At 42.4% G+C, this 20,232-nt stretch overlaps 2 protein-coding genes across 2 annotated transcripts; one reads left to right on the top strand and one right to left on the bottom strand.

The window, feature by feature from the left end:
• The first annotated feature begins 1 nt into the window (after position 1).
• Positions 2 to 17,920, top strand: LOC135338720 (phospholipid-transporting ATPase ID-like). Its single transcript, XM_064534776.1, has 36 exons — positions 2 to 169; positions 304 to 351; positions 1,049 to 1,102; positions 1,316 to 1,504; positions 1,682 to 1,743; positions 1,825 to 1,938; positions 2,362 to 2,460; positions 2,793 to 2,860; positions 3,249 to 3,392; positions 4,220 to 4,302; positions 4,398 to 4,504; positions 4,934 to 5,074; positions 5,212 to 5,286; positions 5,576 to 5,700; positions 6,350 to 6,494; positions 6,866 to 7,018; positions 7,402 to 7,503; positions 7,796 to 7,859; positions 7,918 to 7,997; positions 8,133 to 8,183; positions 8,324 to 8,389; positions 8,632 to 8,680; positions 8,798 to 8,871; positions 12,348 to 12,445; positions 12,681 to 12,717; positions 12,787 to 12,888; positions 13,118 to 13,284; positions 13,387 to 13,537; positions 13,787 to 13,882; positions 14,054 to 14,141; positions 14,427 to 14,508; positions 14,840 to 14,981; positions 15,195 to 15,278; positions 15,818 to 16,060; positions 16,276 to 17,022; positions 17,716 to 17,920. Exons 1-36 carry the CDS (start codon positions 163 to 165, stop codon positions 17,719 to 17,721), a joined length of 4,143 nt encoding a protein of 1,380 aa, XP_064390846.1. The 5' UTR covers positions 2 to 162; the 3' UTR covers positions 17,722 to 17,920.
• Positions 17,921 to 18,057: 137 nt separating this feature from the next.
• Positions 18,058 to 19,818, bottom strand: LOC135338727 (activated RNA polymerase II transcriptional coactivator p15-like). Its single transcript, XM_064534787.1, has 4 exons — positions 19,685 to 19,818; positions 19,165 to 19,245; positions 18,367 to 18,478; positions 18,058 to 18,135 (listed from the first exon to the last, which is right to left on the bottom strand). Exons 1-4 carry the CDS (start codon positions 19,751 to 19,753, stop codon positions 18,059 to 18,061), a joined length of 339 nt encoding a protein of 112 aa, XP_064390857.1. The 5' UTR covers positions 19,754 to 19,818; the 3' UTR covers position 18,058.
• Positions 19,819 to 20,232: the final 414 nt, after the last annotated feature.

The following is a 20,232-nucleotide window of genomic DNA, read 5'->3' on the forward strand; positions in this document are numbered from 1 at the left end:
ACCCACTTTAGTATCAGGGTGTGTCACTCTCGGTGTTGTGTGAAAACCAAGTTGATTGTTTGCCTTCAAGCTGCTAGATCTACCTCTGTGAGCTTTGAAAGAGCTAGAGTGCGTTGGCGTTGTGCATTGTGATAAGTCCTGGAGTGTCACATGTGCTAGACCATGAGTGGTGAGTTTATATCGTCTATTGCAGCTTTAATTAACAGTAAATAGAATCTCTACCTAGATCTCCTATAAAACACCTCATCAGTTTTGTGTGATTGGGTGATTGGCACCACCTTAAATGTTTTACGTGTTGTGCAGAGCCGGGACCACGTGAGCTGGATGACATGGCCTCTGTACCTGCATCGGGTACGTTATTAATGATATTGATGATTAGACCATAGAATCTATGATCTGATTAGACCACTAGATGTCATACATATGCTATGATGTGTGTTGTATCGGGTGTGTCAACTTAATGCATGCCAATTAAATGCTCGTTACGTCATTGGCATGGCAACTTCGTTTCAACTCTCAATTTAGACGATAGATGGTGCTTATCTTGTAACATAATTATACATGCATGTTTATGTACGTATTATAATTTGTGATTATTGCTCTAGGCAATTAGTTAAAATGTGAAGTGTTTTCCTTTCCCTATAATTCCTCACTGTGGGATCTAAGGTATCCTTAGACCACTGTAAACAAACCTTTCATACATGTAGCTTTGGGTTCTGGTGTATGAAAGATTATCCTAGTCCTGTAGTGATTCTGTGTGACCCGTGTATGGTTGCATTATACACTGCTGCAAGGTTTCAGTCTCAAATTAGACATTAAGATAAAAATATCTGTTTGATGCAAATCGATGTACCTCGGATTTCTGATAGCTTTGTTGTTGATAGGCACTAGCAGGAGTGCATTGGAAATACACTATCCAGAAAGATTAAGCTCACTTTCAATTTGTGTTATTGCTGTTATAATATTTTATCGCTGCTAAGCTTGTATGTTTCGTAAACTGCTTTCTAGTACTGATGATGTAATGTATGGTTGATATGCATTCCTGTAGGTACTATGACTATTGAAGTTGTGGAGGAGCCCTCACCTCAGAAATCAGAGCAGGGTAAGGCAATTCACTCATCTGTGTGTACGTTTCTGAGTATGGCTTATTCACCTTCTCATAATTGGTTACATTTATAATTGTATTCATGAGTGTGTATGATTACTAAGCCTATGCCACTCCTTGACCATGCTATTGTTAGCTAAAATGAATAATTAGGTATGCTAGCTCTTCTGGATTACACTTTCATCAAAACATTATGCTCTCTCCGTGCAGGTAGTCAACAGGGGTTGCTAGCCTCGGGTGGCGACACAACACAAGAAGGATCCCCAGTCAAGGATGGGGGCGGGGCTCCACAGCAGGATCAGGAGGAGGCGGTCCCGGAGAAGCTGGCTGATGACGATGCACCCAAGGAGGCGCTCTGGAGGAGGGTGCTCTATTGGTTCTTCCCGAAACTAAGGAGAGGTGAGTTGGACTGTTACCTGTCCAGTGTAAAGTGTGGGATTACTGTAATTCATACAATGGATACTGTACTCCGGCTCATGTGTACAAAGCATATTCATTGCAATTCATTATACACGTAGGCATTGTCTAACGTTAGGTGTATATTTTTGACAGAGAATAATTGATCTACCTTTACAGTTGAGAAGCACCGTGACCTGATAGCCAATGATAACGAGTACAATGCAGTGTTCAAGTACTGTGTAAGTCACTGTCCGTGTTTCTGTACTATATTAGTTGTAATTCTTCTTTCGTGATGATATGTATACTCCCCTCCTCAACAGAAAAACACTGTGACCACTTCCAAGTACAACATCATCACATTCCTACCCATCAACCTATTTGAGCAGTTTCTGAGAGTGGCCAATACTTACTTTCTGATCCTCGTCATCTTACAGGTTTGTGTACATTCATACATGTGTATGTGCGTGTCTCTACTTTCTGTACCTGTTATCAGTTTACGCACACAATAGTCTGTTTCAATGTTTGTCAAAATCACGTTGCTATAATTATTGTAGAATATTGCTTACTCTCCATCCCCTGAGAGTTGAGACTACCTTCTTAGTGCTTGTTGTGTTGAAATCTACATTAGTAGTTTCATTCCTTATTGCATGGATACACTTTACTCTTGCCACCTACACAAACGTTGACAAAGTAAATTATTGTAATATATAGTATGCATGTATAGTGGGTAATTTTACAACTTGTCTTAGACAATAGCTAGAATAGAAATGTGTTCTGTTTAAATTTCTTGCTGCTTTTCTGCGGGTTGTAGCACCTTCATTGCGTGTGTATGTAACCTTCCCTCTGCCTCTGTACAGTTGATCCCCACTGTGTCCTCAGTCCCCTTCTACACCACCCTCATCCCTCTCCTGGGTGTGCTGGCCGTCACCGCCATCAAGGACGCTTATGATGACATTGTGAGTGCACGGGGTATGGTGTGGGGGATAAGGGTGTACATGTGGGTATGGTGTGGGGGGTAAGGGTACGTGTGGGTATGGTGTGGAGGATAAGGGTGTATATGTGGGTATGGTGTGGAGGATAAGCGTACATATGGGTATGGTATTTGGGATAAGGGTACATGTGGGTACGGTGTGGAGGATATGTGGGTATGGTGTGGAGGATAAGGGTATACATGTGGGTATAGTGTGGGAGATAAAGGTACATGTGGTTATGGTGTGGAGTGGACTATATTCACATTGCAGTACATCTCTTCTTTACAGACAGGTTTGCTATGTATTTCTCCATCCAGTTGCGACACTACAGTGACTACAAAGTGAACCGTCGAGAAGCCCACATTCTCTGTCATAACACAAAGGAGTAAGTGCTCAACTGTCCTGTCTTCATAAGTGCATAGTTGGAGTGAGCTAGCTTGAGTGCCCATGGTCTAAGCGTTCTAAGCGTCCTATTTATAGGTTATTGTAGTTCATAGCATGCTCATTTAATGATCCGTGGAGGATAGAAGATCTGAGTGTCCTGTGTTGGTGGTTGCCAAGAAGCTTGGATTAATTTCCTAGTACTGATTAGTGTAAATAGAATCCTTTGCTACTCAAATTTTTTGTAACGTAGTACATCACCATGCCAACCACATACCTTTTGCACTGCACTGTGCAATTCTCATGTACAGTACTGTACCTATAGCAACGTCTATTTATGGTCGTGCACGCTACGTAGTGTCTGTGTAATGATCGCTATTCACCCCTCCCAGGGTAAAGAAGCACTTTTGGAGGGATGTGGTAGTAGGGGACATTCTACGGCTGGAGAAGGATGAGTTCATTACTGCTGACATGCTGCTCCTCTCCTCCAGTGAACCCAACAGTCTTGCGTACATTGAGACAGCCGAGCTAGACGGGTGAGAGTTGTAGAGATATTTGACCTGTGTGTGGGGGAGGGGGTACTGAGACACCATGTACGTGTGTGTATGTATGTGTGGGTGGGTGTGGGTGGATGGGTAAGTGTGTATGTGGGTGGGTGGATGGATTGTTTGTGGTGTGGAGTTGTTGACAGGTTTGGGTTAATATCATCACTTCTGCATTGTTGTATAGTATGAAACTGTTTATTTTACCCGAAGTGCGCGTGGGCGGCCAGCAGGTTATTATAGTAGTCGTTTGGTTTGTTTGTATTATCTGAGTCTGCTCACCTGGATGTCATAGCATTGCGTTTACAGCATGGATAGCCGGCTTCCCACACAACAAGTTTTTAGTGAGACATTTTGATGTTAAGGCTTCGTTGTCGAATAAAAGCGAGCAAAAGCAAGAGCGAACTTGCACGTTGGCTGCATGGCTAGCTACACGCGGCCTTTTTTCGAGGTAGGTATTTACAGCTGAAGTGAACAGGAACAGTGGAAAAGGGTCACTAAAGTAGAAAGCTAGAATTATGACGGTTAGGTTGCTTCTCTGCTTATCCTAGCCTCAGAACATACCAGGAGGCTTCTTAGCTGCGATTCTAGTCCACAGTGAATGTCTCATACACTACTAAAAAAACTCTGTTCTTAGGATGCCTCTAGTCTAATTTTATTTACTCCTGTTACTTGCTGTCTTAGCCAGCCAGCTTCCATGCTCATACGTTACTACTGCGTATTATATTGGTTTCTATTATTCATGTCAACAGCCAAGAGTTAGCACTTCAGTGCTTTAGTTAGTTTTTAGCTACATGTATTATGAATCTATCTGTTTCCAGGGAGACCAATCTGAAAGTGAAACAAGCTCAACCAGAGACTGCAGAGATGCAAAAAGATCATGACAAACTGGCCGACTTCAGAGGTACGTGGTTTTCTGATTAGTTCTGCGTGCCCACCCACCTCACTAGCTAGACTCTGCTGTTGCTGTTAATGACTGTTCCTATCATTTCATTGTAGGCAAGGTCATATGTGAGCCCCCTAACAACCGACTGAACAAGTTTGTGGGCACCCTCACCATTGACGACAATCTTCTCTCTCTTGACAACGATTCTCTTCTACTCAGAGTAAGTCATTATTGTTTGCTAACCTTCTCTGTTGCTTGTTGCTTGTTTTCATCACGTTGAGTAACATACTGACACCGCTACAGTAATTGTACTGTCGGAGGACAATGTAACTACAGTATAGTGTAGACATACAATGTACAAGCAGTGTCAATTAGAGATAGGCTAGAGGTAAGGTAGTTCTATGTATTAACTGTCCTCCTCTGGCTTTTCAGCATGAGCATGTGGGTCCAGTACATGTTATTGATATACAGTCATGTAGATCTGTAATCTGACGTATTTGTTATTTGGTTCACAATTTATGGGTTTTGCAACACTGGTCTATTATGTGCAATAATGACATACATTGTTACCTAATACATGTGTACAATGTATGTGTATATTTATTATACACTAGCATTCGTTGACTACATGTCACTCCACTCTGTGCAGGGCTGCCGACTGCGTAACACTAGCTGGATCTACGGCCTAGTGGTGTACGCTGGTCACGACACCAAACTGGTGCAGAACAGCGGACAGACCAAGTTCAAGAGGACCCATCTTGACCTGCTCATCAACAAGCTTGTCATTTTTGTGAGTAGCGATGGCAGCCAGCCTAGAATTTACAGTGTTTATTTTTGCGATTGCGTCTAGTACGTGTTTCAAATGCTGTAGGCATTACGGCATCTCGATTATTGTGTTCAATGTGCTACATGTACGTTTCCCTTTAGATTCTCTGTTTCCTTGGTTCTGTTGTCGTTGTCTGCCTCATTGGATCAGCCATATTTGAATCTGTCTATGGAGTGGTGAGTTTGATTAGATTTGAGACAAACAGCTTAGTATGTTTGTAGATGTAGATGTGTTAATCTATTTCCAGACGTTGTTTCCCTAGACTCTAGACCACCATCTGTGTACTACCATGGCCCTGAGTGCTACTCCTAGTTGATAGTTCATACTTGATAGTTCAAGGTAGTTTGTAGTTGCTACTTGAACTGCCAACTACCAACTAGGAGTAGCACTCAGGGCCACCGTAGTGTACTGTACAGGCAGTCATGTTTTACAAGTCAATAAAATATGTGTTCACTTACCCTCTAGCCGTTCACCGACTATGTGCCCTATTTCAACTCGGTCCAAGACAATCCTGCTGAGCTGGCGTTCCTACAGGTGCTCTCCAACATCATTGTGCTCAACACCTTTGTACCCATCTCCCTCTATGTCAGGTGAGCTTGTGCAGCAGCCATGACCACTGTCAGACTGCAGTGTAGGCGCATGCATGTACAGTCTGTATACATGTACAAGTACCATATAGCGCGAAATTTTCGAGGGGCTTAATTTTCGCGGATTTCGTGGGTTAGAATTCTACACAAAAATTAAGTCTACGAAAATTGTTCTTTAATTAGAATTACCTGCTATCATGCAAATATTTAAAGGTGTGGCTTCCGGTAAGCAGTCATTCCGCAAACATTGTGCAACGAAATGGCTTTTAGAGGCCAATCCACGAAATATAAGTGCCTCGAAAATTTCGCGCTATACGGTATATACATATACCATGTATGTATAGTACATACTTGTCAATCTAAATATTCCATTGCTCAGAAGTCTTGTAGTTGTACAGTGAATCTTTCAGAGTGTTGTCGATAGTTATATTGCTACATGTATGTTGGATTATCCAGAACATATATTTCGTACGCTGTACATGCGTGAGAGCTATTGATTAAATAGTCCTAACCCTACCCCTAACCATATTGATTAAAACAAGCCACTAACCTGTTGTACGTGTATGGTGTCCTTGAACTAGGTGTTCTTGCCTACATGTATAAAGAAAGTATTGATACCACTAATCAAAGAAACCTTCTCCCATGCATGCAGTGTGGAGGTGATTCGACTGGGACTGTCCTTGCTTATCAACTGGGATGTCAAGATGTACTACGCCAAAGATGATATTCCTGCCGTTGCGAGAACCACTGCTCTGAATGAGGAGCTGGGTCAGATCGAGTACATCTTCTCTGATAAGGTACTGCGTATACTTGTATTACTCTACATGGTATATACACCTGTATACAGACTGTACGCGTGTATACAGACTGTACGTGTATACAGACTGTAGGCGTGTATACAGACTGTACGCATGTATACAGACGCACATGCTGTATACTTCATTCATATACATGTACAGTATACGTATTGTATCAATTGTACACAGGAGCATGCATGTACTAATTGCCATAGGCTTTCGTATGCTACATGTACATGTAGACGGGAAAGTGTCTGTTGTACAATACAGTAGTTACACAGTGCGACCACTCATCCAGTACAATCATGTATGTCTATCCTGTACCTGTCTATACCACATCACTCACACTTGTACTTTACTCAATGCTCTAGACCGGAACACTCACACAAAATGTGATGACATTTCTCAAGTGCTCTATCAGTGGCAACAAGTACGGGGAGGCAACAGACGACGACAAGGAGATTGTACAGCAGGTAGCCTCAGGCGAGAATCTAGTGGAGCGCTCCAACAGTGCTAGCTCTAGTGTAAGTGACTTTGTGAGTTGTAGGAGTACAGTCGAGTCCTGTGCACTGTAATTGCAATGGAAAATTGCCTAACTACATGTAACCTCAAATGATCAGATGATATTCATAATGGTAATCTAGTTGTGGTTTTGCTAAATACGTACGTGTACAATCAACTGACAGGGTCATAGGATGGATTAAACACATATCGATCATTGTACCAATACATACTTCTGGCTATAGCGATACTTCTAGGCTGGAAACCTTCATGCTAGCTATAGGGTTCTTTTGTCTGATGTGCAATACAGTAGTGTCTGCGTGTACATGTATGGAATCATGTGTACAGTAGTGACTGCATGTATAGAATCATGTGTACAGCAGTGTACTGTGTGTTTGCCATACAGGACCATGGTCCTTGTGACCTCACCTCGTGGAACCCTTATGCTGACCCAAAGTTTGTCTTCTATGACCACAGTATGATCGCTAAGTGCCAAAGCCGAGATCCGGTAAGTGAGTGTGTAAAGGGAGGGTGGGTGAGAAGTTAATGTGGGTAGGTCGGACATGCAGTACGAATCAGGTATTTTCAGCAACTTTTCATTTCTGGTTACACGTACATGATATACAAATGTACATGTAGGGCCCAGTCAGGTTGGGCCCAGTACACTGAACTTGGTAGTAATTTGTACATCACGTCGGACTTCTCCAGAGCTATACAGTTCATGTGTATTATTTAGAGCAAGCCATTTTTTAATTTGTGTTTGTTATGACCATTTACTCGATCATTAAAACCATAAACAGGATTGCGATGAGTTCTTCAAGGTCCTTGCTCTCTGTCACACCGTCCTGCCCTCCATGGAGACTGGTGAGTGCCATAGACTTAGTAGCACACACCATTAGATGACGCCCATCTCTCTGTACAGGCTCACTGACGTACAACGCTCAGTCACCTGATGAAGCTGCTCTCGTCTCCGCAGCAAAGAACTTTGGATATGTCTTTAAGGTAACAGTGTACAGTAGCTACTACATGACAGGTGAAGACTCTCGTGTTTTAGGCTGGTAATTAAGAGCTTGCATTTGCCACTGTAACGGTGTGTACATGCAGTGTATCATTGCCCCCCCCCTCACACACACGCAGGCTCGTAGTCCGTTCTCCATTACTGTGGAGTTGCTCAACTTGGATGCAGGGGTGAGCCAGTAACATACAATGTCAACTTGTCTAGTGCTACATGCATGTACATGTAGTTATAACGTGTGTGTGCATTTACATGTACATTGTACATGTCTTCCAACCTTGTATTAATTGTTGCCCCGCTCCCTCCATCGCAGAATCGTGAAGTGGAGTATGAGATGCTCAACATTCTGGAGTTCAACAACGAGAGAAAGAGGATGTCGGTGAGTGTGTGTGTGTGTGTGTGTGTGTGTGTGTGTGTGTGTGTGTGTGTGTGTGTGTGTGTGTGTGTGTGTGTGTGTGGGCGTGTGTGTGGGTATGTGTGAGTGGGAGTGTGTGGGCGTATGAGTACACCTGCACATGTACAGTGTATAGCAGTCACTTATACTACTCCACGCCATTATGATGGTGTGTCAAAGTGTGGTGTTCTGTCGGTACCATGACCATGTGTGTCGTTGTTATACAGGTGATTGTAAAGTTGGAAGATAAGATCACTCTCTACTGCAAGGGAGCCGGTGAGTTTGTACTCTCAGTCTGTACTCCATATATACATAATTATATAGCTTGCATGTTGGAAGATTTTGCTGGAAGTGTACAATCATCACACTATGTCTTCTACCTTCTCTCTCCAGATGCTGTGGTCCTTGCTCGATTGTCTGAGGAGTCTGGCAAGGAGCTGAAGAAGCACACTCTGGAACAGCTAGCGGTGGGTATTCATTAGCTATCCTATACCAACTAGTTATACATGTATATGTACATTAGCAGAGGAGGTTGATCATAATGTTTTACGAAGGAATGTGCGTGCACAGAGAAAATTTAAAGTTATACGGAAACTTACAGAGAAAAGTAGCTATTCTAGCTAAGCTAACATACTGCAAATGATTGTAGCTCTCTGTACTAGTAGTAAATGATGCTACATGTAACAATGCTCAGTGACACTAGAAAGTGAGTAGCATAGTCGTACTAGAAACAATGTGCCAGAAACCACAAACTTTGAGCTGTTGCTGCACTTCCTTTGTTTCTTTGACTCCTGTCTTGATGAGTTGATGTAGCAGCAGGAGCAGGTACATGTATAGCAATCATAGTGTTAAACTGCTATGACTCATAAACTAACAGGACATGTTATACAAGTGAGATAAACGTGCTAGAATGCAACAGTGTAGATAAAAAGTGCTGAATCAGCGGTTTGGATTGGTCTGGAGTTTTACGTAGAATACATAGGCGCACGTGACTCTTAATTAATCGTGACCAACCTCCTCTGCTAGTAAACACACTCTGATAATTTTACCTTGAGGCGTAGCCGCACGAGAGATACGGTCAAGCTGACTCAAACTGTGTGTGTATGCTTGTAACTGCTCAATGTTGCAATGCAACGAAATCTATAGGCTTTTATAGGCTTTTAGCGACGTTCTCTTGGATTTTGATTCGTGGATTTGCAACTTTTTCTCGAGTTATGGCCATAGTTTGATTCACAGAGAAGGCTGTTGCAGAACTTTTATAGCACAATTACACACTGTAAGTGCAGGATTTGTGAAAAATGGGGGAAGTAAGGTTGGATGACCCACTCCAATACCAAAAAGAATGTAAACAGACGAACATTCAACGGATGTCATATATAATTATGCATCATGTGCATGTGTACCAATACCTACAAACCGGGTGGGTGTTGGTTATTTTATAGCTCTCTCTTTTTTGAATTAACTGCTCTGCCCTAAAAAAACGCACCCCACAAATAGCTTTAGTTTTTACTCGCACGTAGTAGGGTTGATAGTCAGTTGCATGCCCTCTCTCTTTTTATACGCCATTGGTAATACGGTATACTGGCGTTTGTATAGCACCTGTACATATACATGTACTTCTACTTTCTTAGCCGTAGTGAATCTCCTCGTAGTTTTTACAAAGAGGTGTGTTGAACACATGGTAGTCACATTCTCAATATCAGGCTATTACCAATGTAGGTATACACCCACGCGTTTCAACGAAGTATGCCACTTAACGCGTGGGTGTAACTAGATAAGCCCTCTAGTGTAGAGTATCATTTCAACACTATATACAAGTATATATACATGTGCGCATGTGCTGATAGTAACATAGCTCAAACACAGAGAGCACACGGAATTTTAAACTGACCACTAGCGTGGCCGTCATAATGTGACGGTTAATATGCATGTTACTATTCCTCATGAATTTAACATACTTTGCCTGGACCCATTATAATACAACTACAGAGAGAACAGAGCCATTGCATGTACTTCAAGACTCCACTATCTGTCAGATCTCCACAACCTCACTACATGTAAAAGTGACAATATCTCTCAAAATTCACAAAACTCATGGCAATAATTATCGATCGTACACAACAATTATCTATATTATGATGCAGCACTTTATTCAAATTGCAGCTAGTATCATCGGTTCGTTCATTGATAAGATAACCTTGTTGACACTGCATCTGGCACTGCATTCTTCACGCTGAGTACAACTACCAAAGCTGTCATGAAAGAAACGATTTCCTCTAAATGGTCTATGTATTTTCCATTTGCTGTTCGGTCAGAAAGATCATTGGAAATTACCCACTGATTTTCAATACGCAAAAGGCAGATAGATTGGAGAATCTTTCGAACATCATCTAGCCATACAATAGACTGTCTGTCCATATCATTTTGCTGCGCTAATTTAATCTCATCTCGTTTGTTCCAAATGAATTTCGTAATCTTGGTATAGATAAGATCCAAAAACTCTTTGTGTGAAGCTTCGCACTTTTTTCACGTTTAATTTCAATTTTTTCATCATTGCTTTTAACTTCGAATTGTTTCTTAAACTGTTTTGGGCCTTTCTCTGCTTTCAAGTTTTCAAGGTCCTGAGAACTGATGTTTTCCCATATTTTCTTAGTAAGCATCCAACGTTTGCCATCGTCTTCAGGTCTGCACCCATCCAAACCCAACTGTGGAATATCAAGAAGCTTGTCTTGCTGTTTATGATATGCTTCGTTTATCATTGTGCTGTAGCAATTGTTAGTGCATGGATGAGCACAGCGGCCCTGGCAGAACATTTTCTTTATTTGTAAAGGAGTAAAATCGTCCTGAAGAATAACATTCTGCTGGACCAATCGTTTCAAGACCAATCGTTTCAATTCATTCAACCTTTTTTCTAGAACTATATGGCCGGGGGTTCTCCTATCGAGGCGTTGCTCATGCTCACCCGGACGTATGGACGTGTTGATACGAAAAGTTAAATTTTCAGAGCATCTCTTAATCCAAGTTCCAAGCCTTGGCTGTCACCAAGACCTTCTAGTATAGGTTGTATAATTGCTCGTAGCTGGTCTCTTTCAACTCCACGAAATTTCAGGCTGCATTTGAAATGGTGCAACTCTTTTTCGTGCACAGTCTTATGACCCTCAGAAGTAGATGTTGTAGAAGTAACTGGAGGGTCGTTGGTAATATTCATACCACCAATCTGCTCCTCAGCCCCATCGAGTGAATCAATGCTTGATACTTCTCCTTCTGAATCATCTGCCATAGCTAGTTATCCCAACTGCCAGTTCGTGTAATCTTGTCAGTACATGCATGCTTTAAATACTATTTGCTACAGGAATGTACTGAAACCTTATTATGTTATGTCCCTGACCTTACATGCACACCACAATTGAGATAGCAAAGGCTTCTATACCTACTAGCTATGCTTTCTTGGAGGCACTCATAATACCAATGCAGCTTAGATTAAACCAGTAGGTTGCGGTAATTGGCAGAGAGTTTGTAGCTTTTTATCACCAAAAAGCATGGAACAAGAAAGTAAGCGGGAAAGAGCCCTATACGGCAATCCGTTACAATGTCGTGAACATGTACAGCTAGCATTAATTTACATCGCATTAGCATCACTACATTTCCTATTTAAACCTAAAGTGATATTTATTATTAATGATTGCAATTGTAATTACGATGTAATAATTGTCTGTAGACTATAGCCCCGGTCCATCTACCAGCTTAAACACAGTATGCCATACTGATTGTTGTGCATGTGAATAACGTTGTAACTGATTGACATACCCTTTTTTCCAGTGTAGTGCTTCCAACCCCAACCCTATAGCAATTTTTCATTGGGGGAATATCTCTTATATAGCCAAAAGAGAATGAAAATTATCCTACCTCAACCATAACCATGCACCCACACACACTGTTGCAGGAGTATGCTAGAGAGGGACTGAGGACGCTGGTGTGTGCCAAGAAGGACCTCACTATTGAGGAATACTCCGCATGGGCAGAGAAATATCAGCAGGCTAGGTGAGAGCTACATTATAATGTAATATGCCTATATTAGTTTTATGCAATAATTATGGTGGCACTGTTATTATGTTATATTGAGGTATGTGTACATTTATGTTACTATTTACTCGTTATATTATTATCTGCATGTAAAGTGAGTTGTTAGGTAATTTTGTGGGCTAGCTACAGTGTATAGTGTATCAATGAATTACAAGAGGTGTGTGTAAGTATTGTGTTTTTGTTTATTTGATAGCACCCAATTGGAGGACAGAGATCACGCTTTGGATGTTGTAAGTTGAAGGGTGTGGTACTGGGCTAAATACGAGTACATTTAAACACTTACCTCCCGTTCCCCTCAGGTGTTTGATGAGATAGAGCAGGGTATGACAATGGTGGGCACCACGGCCATAGAGGACAAGCTACAGGATGGAGTACCCGACGCCATTGCCAATCTAGCCAAGGTGAGGAGAAATTAAAAGTTAAAAGCTACAAATTAACCCAAGTACTGAGTGTTGGTAATTTCATGCATGTACCTGAAATTGTCAAGTCTCGTCTGAAAGCAATAAAAGATGGCTGCTAAATATTTGCAATTCTGTGCTTGTGTGCACTGTAATTAAGTTAAATACATGGCACCTTAGGCTTAAAAAAAGTACGTATCTGTTGCTAACATACTATGTACTATTATCTCAGGCGGACATCAAGATCTGGGTGCTAACGGGAGACAAGCAGGAGACGGCCATCAACATTGGCTACTCCACCAAACTGCTCACTCCCCAAATGAGGGTATTCATCGTGGACGCTGATACTAAGAAGGGTGTGGTCAAACAACTGGCTGACATTACAGAGCAGATGAAAATGTGAGTGCAAATAAATATTTTAGTTTCAAATAAGTAGCACTTGAAGTTTGTGCTCACTTATACCTGTCAGCTGTAGATAACAAACCACACCCCCTACCCCAGCTCCCTGGAGGAACGTGGGGATAACCCGCCTGACCCGTTTGCAGGAGACGACGACGACGACCCGGTGGAGGATGAGGACAGTGAGCCAATGGAGATGGATGACAGCCGATTGGGACCACCCTTTGGCATAGTGCTCAATGGACACAGTCTGGTAAGTGTGTGTGTGTGTGTGTGTGTGTGTGCGCGTGCGTGTGTGCGTGTGGTAAAGAGCATGTACATTATACATTGTACATACTTGTCTGCCTCAATTGTGTACATGTACATGTATAGTACTATATCAGTGAACAATTCGTTGTAATACGAATGCTACCTGGTCAGGGGAGAGAGCACTCTTATGACTAGTTGATGATTGAGCCTCTTACAGGTACATGTTCTTTAACCCCAGCCTCTCCCTACACAGAGATATGCCCTGAAGGAGGATGTGAAACTGGACCTGCTGGAGACTGCTTGTCAGTGCCAGGCCGTCATCTGTTGTCGTGTCACTCCACTGCAGAAGGTGAGAGCATCGATCTATTTATGTTTGCTATTGTCCTACTATTTGTAGTACCTAGGCCAAGAAATTGAAATATTAACAGTACCTATGTTACATGACTTATTGTACAGTTCATTCTTCCAGTGTTTTGAATTGCATGTATGTGAACTGTACATGTATCTCCTGTCCTCACAGAAAAAAGTGGTTGACCTTGTGAAGAAGTACAAGAATGCAGTGACCTTGGCCATTGGAGACGGAGCCAACGATGTGGGGATGATCAAAGGTGGGTCAAAGAGAAGCATCTCTTATAGTCATTATAATTTAGTCTGCGAGCCAGACCTAATATCTCGGGTACAAATTCAAGGAGAGCTGGGATTAGTGTACACAGCTGAGACAGTTGCTTTGTGCTGAGAATGCTTTAATTATCTCTTCTCATTGTACAATCGTATCTGTAGCTAAACGTAATTAGGTATTGCTAGTGAATTGCATGTACGTATGCTAATCGCCCCTAGCTAATTAAGATGTGCAGTTCTACAGTCCCTAAATGTTGTTTCCTTGTTGTGTGCAGCTGCCCATGTTGGTGTTGGCATCAGTGGGAGGGAGGGTCAACAAGCCGTCCTCTCAAGTGACTACTCCTTTGGACAGTTCAGGTCAGCTCAATTCATGTGTATGTACAGTGTATTCATTTGTATGAAGGATTAGTGACCACTGCAGTGTGTACACGCAGGTATATGTAGGTAATGGGTAAAGAGTGAGTGATGTGCAAGTGACTATTGAGTGTAAAGTGGTTTTTGGTAAAGGGTCATTGTATTTTTAAGAACGTAAAACTGTAACTTGACACTGAATTAAATTTAGGTTTGAGATCTTTACCAATACTCCCCTTGTACCAGTACGTTGTATAAGTTACAGTTTGCTTGCCAACTCTTTCAAGATGCCCACACTAACCCCCCCCCCTCTTCTCCCTCTTTCCCCTCCCCCCAGATATCTGGAGCGCTTGTTGTTGGTCCACGGTCGCTGGTCCTACCATCGAATGACTGTCTTCCTCCGTTACTTCTTCTACAAGAACTTTGCCTTCACTTTCTCTCAATTCGTTTTTGCCTTCTTCTGTGGATTCACTGCCCAGGTAACCTTCACACTTGGTAGCCACTCTGTCTGTTTGTATGTACGTATCAGACAGGATGGGAATAAAAAGTAAAGTTCCGACAACCATCGACTGTATTAAACTAATTACCTCCTTGCTCCTCCATGCATGTAGTGCACTCATCTCACAGTGTACGTGCATGCAGTGATTCTATTATCTTTAGCTGGCCCTTCAATTTCTGCCCCTCCTCTCCAGACCCTGTATGACCCCAACTACATCTCAGTGTACAATGTGATCTACACCTCCCTCCCAGTCATTGCTCTGGCCATTCTAGACCAGGTGAGCTAACTTCACACACAACGAAACTGGCACTGACCCTTTGAGGTTTTTGTTCCTTATCAGTTATTGATTCCGTATCAGTTAGTAGTCAGTTAGTAGTCCCCTGATAGCGTCCATGGCAACTTAGTGTTCACATGACTGTGCATTATTGCCTGCGTTTAATCAGGAGCCCATAAATAAGAGAAGGAGCGGCTGACTACGGGGATCACATCTCGTAAGTGGTTATGACCGCATTTCCATATTATGCAGAGTCACTTAAGTGGTTGAATCCCTACACGTGTTATACGCAATGCAGGGCTGCGGTTTGTAAGCACTTAGTCACTTCCAAACAAGGAAGTGCGGTTTCACCGGCAATTATGAGATGTGATCCCCGAGTATACGTTGAAGTTAGCTGCTCCTTCTCTTATTTATGGGCTCCTGGTTTAATTAATACATGTACATTGTAGTTAATTTCTACTTTTCCGAATTTGGTTTTCACCACTCTGATAACTGCACACTTACTGTACCATTATGAACTATTACTTTCCCCTCCCACACAGGATGTGAACGAAGACAACTGTTACCGCTATCCCAAGCTCTATATAGCCGGACAAAAAAACAAAAACTTCACTGCATTCATTTTTGCTCGTAGCCTGGCCAAGGGGATCTGGGTGGCCTTCACTGTGTTCTTTATTCTGATGGGGATGACCTTGTTTAACGAGTTTGCGGCCGGGTGGGAGTGGGACTACCAATCATTTGGTCTGGCGGCCTCAGGGGCACTCACTATCATTGTCAATCTGCAGGTAAGTGACAGTCAGTACTGGTCAGATAACATTGCTTGAATGTTCATAACTGTTTACCCAACACGTGTTAGCAAGAGTATATATAATATAATAGAGAGGGAGTAACCAACGTAGGCATAATTACTATAGCACACTTGCAATTGGGCATGCAACGATCCGCTCACTGTACATTACCAGCACTAGTACAACATTTTTTAAGCTCCTCCCCCACACAGATTGCCCTGGACACGTCACACTGGAACCCGATCATGCATATCTTCGTATGGGGCAGCATGCTTTCATGGTTTGTGATCATCCCTTTCATGAGTGCCGGTCCCATCTACAGTGGTTTCCTTGCTGCTTTTGACTTCTACGGTGGTGTTGGTATTGAAGTGCTTAAAACTGCCACCTTCTGGTTCTATGTGCCTCTAGCCGTAATGGTAGCCCTCACCCCCACCATCATCACACGTATCCTTAAATTGGACCTGAACCCCCATCTTGTCGATGACGTTCGTCTCCTGCAGAAGAAGGATGGTCCTCAGCTGTTTACAAGGCGTAAAATTAAACGTAAAACTCCGTCCATCCGTGGTCGTTCAGGATCCGTACATCGCACTGGCTATGCATTTGCACAAGAGGCAGGATTTGGTACTATGATTACCAATGGGAGAGCTTTTGGAATGGACCAAGAGGAAGTGCAACAAGAACGTCATCGCCGTATGTCACAGCTAATCATGTCGCATCCTCCCACTCCGACTCGTTCCACATCCCCAAATGTAGCTAGTGGCCTTGAGGCATCTCTGGGTGTGGCCGCTTCCATGGCGATATCTCAGGGGGAAGTAGAGGTCGAAGTTCATGTAGAGAGCCCACTGGAAGTTGACGTGAGTATGGAGGAGGCGATGCAGGTGAAGGTGATGGGGAGCGAGGGGGGTGCCAATCTCCCCGGGAGTGTGACCAGCTCCGATGACCTGCCCAATACAGAAGTGGTAAGTGGACATACGTCATTAATTTGTACATGTTATGATGTGTATAATTATAGCAATGCTTATAGTGCAGCGTATATTTAAAGAATAGGGATCATTCTTGGGCAGTGTGGCTGCGTGTGATATTTATTTTATTTGACCTAACGTCAATATGACACTGGTTGAAACACATACTGTGGAGACTTTGAGGCCTACATGTATATTAACCTGGATTTATTATTTTGGAGGGTGACTTGCTTATAAGGTGACCACACCAGTGTCTTCATGGCATTGTGATCCTACCCTTTGTTTGCAGTGTTTCTCATTTCCCATGTACTTGGACAGATCGAATGCTACACAAGCTTACTATCGTAGGCGCGCATGATTATATTCGTTGACAAGCGCCACTCACTGTTAAGCTTAGGTCCCGCTCCTGTCTCTTGTTACTTAGCTCTAGCAGTATAGTATCATAATCTATCCTACAGCAGGTCTCCAAACTGATTATGTTATGTCCTCTAACATAGCTGTCAAAAGTGTAGGCATAAGCTCAGCAGCTGCAAAAGAGCCATTGAGCACTAGCTCTGCGTTTCAATTGTTTTCTAAATGAGGGAGCTCTTCAATTTATAAGCGCTGATATCGTTCCTGTGGGATTGATAGTGCGCGTCTATATGTTGTTAATAATAGCGCACACATTAACCTGTCTCTCTTTCTATGCAGGTTTGAAGTGTATAGTCCTGTTATCAGAAGGATGATAAACAATTTTGAAGTATAATTATTATAATTATATCCCTCTACTAGTTTAGTGTACATGCAAGTGCTAGGTTGTACAATTAATTACCATGACTGCATATATATAGTATTATTGTTTTATTGTTTTCATCTAGTAGCCAAGGGTTTTAATGAATTTCTTATAACAGTCATATATACATGTGGATTTGGGAGCAACAAGGGTGTCAAACTAAGTGACATAATTATAAGATACATAGACGTCAATATATAGTTTTGTGAATGGAGAAAGCATGCTTTGAGACAGTGACAGTGTGAGGGGTAGGAATGGGCTTTATTTGTGTAGTCGCTCGTCTATCGTGGATACAGCCTTCTTTAGTGCCTCCCACTGGTCGACTGAGAGGGAAATGCCTGCAAGATAATCAATACATGCAAGAGTGGAAGCTCTGATAGATAAAATAAAAATAATTAGGCAAAATAATGGGTCTTCTCTCTAAAGGGCAGACCATACAGCGTTTCTGCCCGCAACTTTAATTTACTTTCCTATATAATTATGCTCACATAAAAACTGGCAACAACACTATATAGTAAGTAGCTATAGATGCTGCATTAGTGGGCAGGTAGACACATGCATGCACCCACCTTTCCTCCCTGGTCTCGTCTCGCCACTCTCTTTGTCCTCATAGTACTCTCTGATGTTGACCAGCATCTTACCCTTGAAGTTACTCACACTCACAAACCTCTTAGCAGACAACTATAGAGAAAGCGATTATACAAACATGAAATCACATCAAGGGTAAAGTACATGTATACTGCATAGTACAATCTCTTCACATTATGTGTCCGATAATTTAAAATCCACCAAATTTGGCAAATGCAGCTTTGGATGCAACTTTAATTTGAGAGGCAGTAACCCAATTATTAGCAATATAAATTAAGGACTGTGGAGGAAAACCTCTCCAAGGTACAAAGAGACACTTGAAATAACCATTAATTATTTTGTTGGTTACGTCAAGGGCGTATGAAGAGAAGAGGGCATGCAACTACAATCTATCAAATTACAAATGGGAGGGGCGTGTGCACTAAAAATAGATTGCACGTGCACTTACTCCATAATAGTCACCAAGCCAGCTAGCTAGCTAGCACTGTACTGTTGGGTAGAGTTAGCCACAAAGGTCAACAAGGGGAAGAGAAGGACCAATGCTAGACTAAAAGTAGCCATTGATCAATTCTAAGCTCTTCTTTACGGTAAATTTCTAGTATAACAGTGTTCACGCCCACTATCACGCCTATTTACGTGTGGGAAGTTGGCTAAATATAGTATATCCTGCTGACTCATCAGTTTTTTGACGACTATACAGTATACATTGCGAGTTGCATGCCCTCTTCTCTTCATACGCCCTTGGTTACGTACCATTAATTAAACACAGTAGCACTCACTGGTATCATGTCCTCCTCGCTACCATTGGCACTGCTGGCAGCTGCTGGGGTGGCTTGGAGACGAGCTTTCTTTGTCTTCACCTATTACAAATAAAATAGCCATACCGAATTCTGAAAACATTTGGCGTATGCATCCTGAAGTCAAAGCCACATACATTTTGACACACAACTTAATTGGGGTGGGGCTCCCAGACTTAGTCCTCGGGTCCAAGCCGTACTTACGAACCTATGTGCAACTCGTGCAGAAGTGCAAGAATTTCTTTGGACTCGCACCGGACGTGCACGCCCATAATTTTACATGTAGTGTAATTGTGATTCACATGGCTGATCTCGTGGGCATGCACGTCCGGTGCGATTAATTACCAGACCAAGGACTTCTGCACAACTTTGACATACTGGAACATGACCAGACATTCTTTTCGTAAAGCGCGACCTGGACCTGAGACTATCCCAGACTAGCGGTGGTAAATGGTCACAGGTGGGGCTGCTGGGGAAGATACAGTGCATGGTCCTCACTCACTTTGGTGTCTTCAGGGTCATCTGAGTCATCAATGAATTCTTTAGAGATGTTCTTTCTCTTGGGAGGCATCTTAACACAGGATTGGCAGAATGAAGAATGTGTTCAAGCCTCAATTGCACGCCGCTTTAATAAGGTATTTGCAACTGAAGTGATCCTGTACCAGGGAAATGGAAAAGGGTCTGTCGGCTGATAATTACCCAGTGAGTGGGCAGATCAAAGCAATCCAGTGCTCTGTATGCTCATAGTAATTATTGCACTGCAATATGCCATAATTATAATAATTATAATGCAGTGCAATTTTATGGTATGTTTGCACACTGTGTGTAAATGCAGTCAGTGGATGAACTGCTTTTGGACTTATGACCCATTTGGTCCCTTTAGCACTAGTTGTGAGAAGAAAACCCAAGAAAATTTACTATGGATTTCAGCAAAACTAACGAATAAATCACTCAAAATGCATGTCAATTTATGAGCCCTTGACGTCATTGGGCAACAAAGCAGGCGCCACGTGCAACATGCCATATAGTACACTGGAGGAACATAATGCC

This window comes from Halichondria panicea, chromosome 7 (assembly GCF_963675165.1).
Source record: "Halichondria panicea chromosome 7, odHalPani1.1, whole genome shotgun sequence".
In the NCBI taxonomy this organism is placed as follows: Eukaryota; Metazoa; Porifera; class Demospongiae; order Suberitida; family Halichondriidae; genus Halichondria; species Halichondria panicea.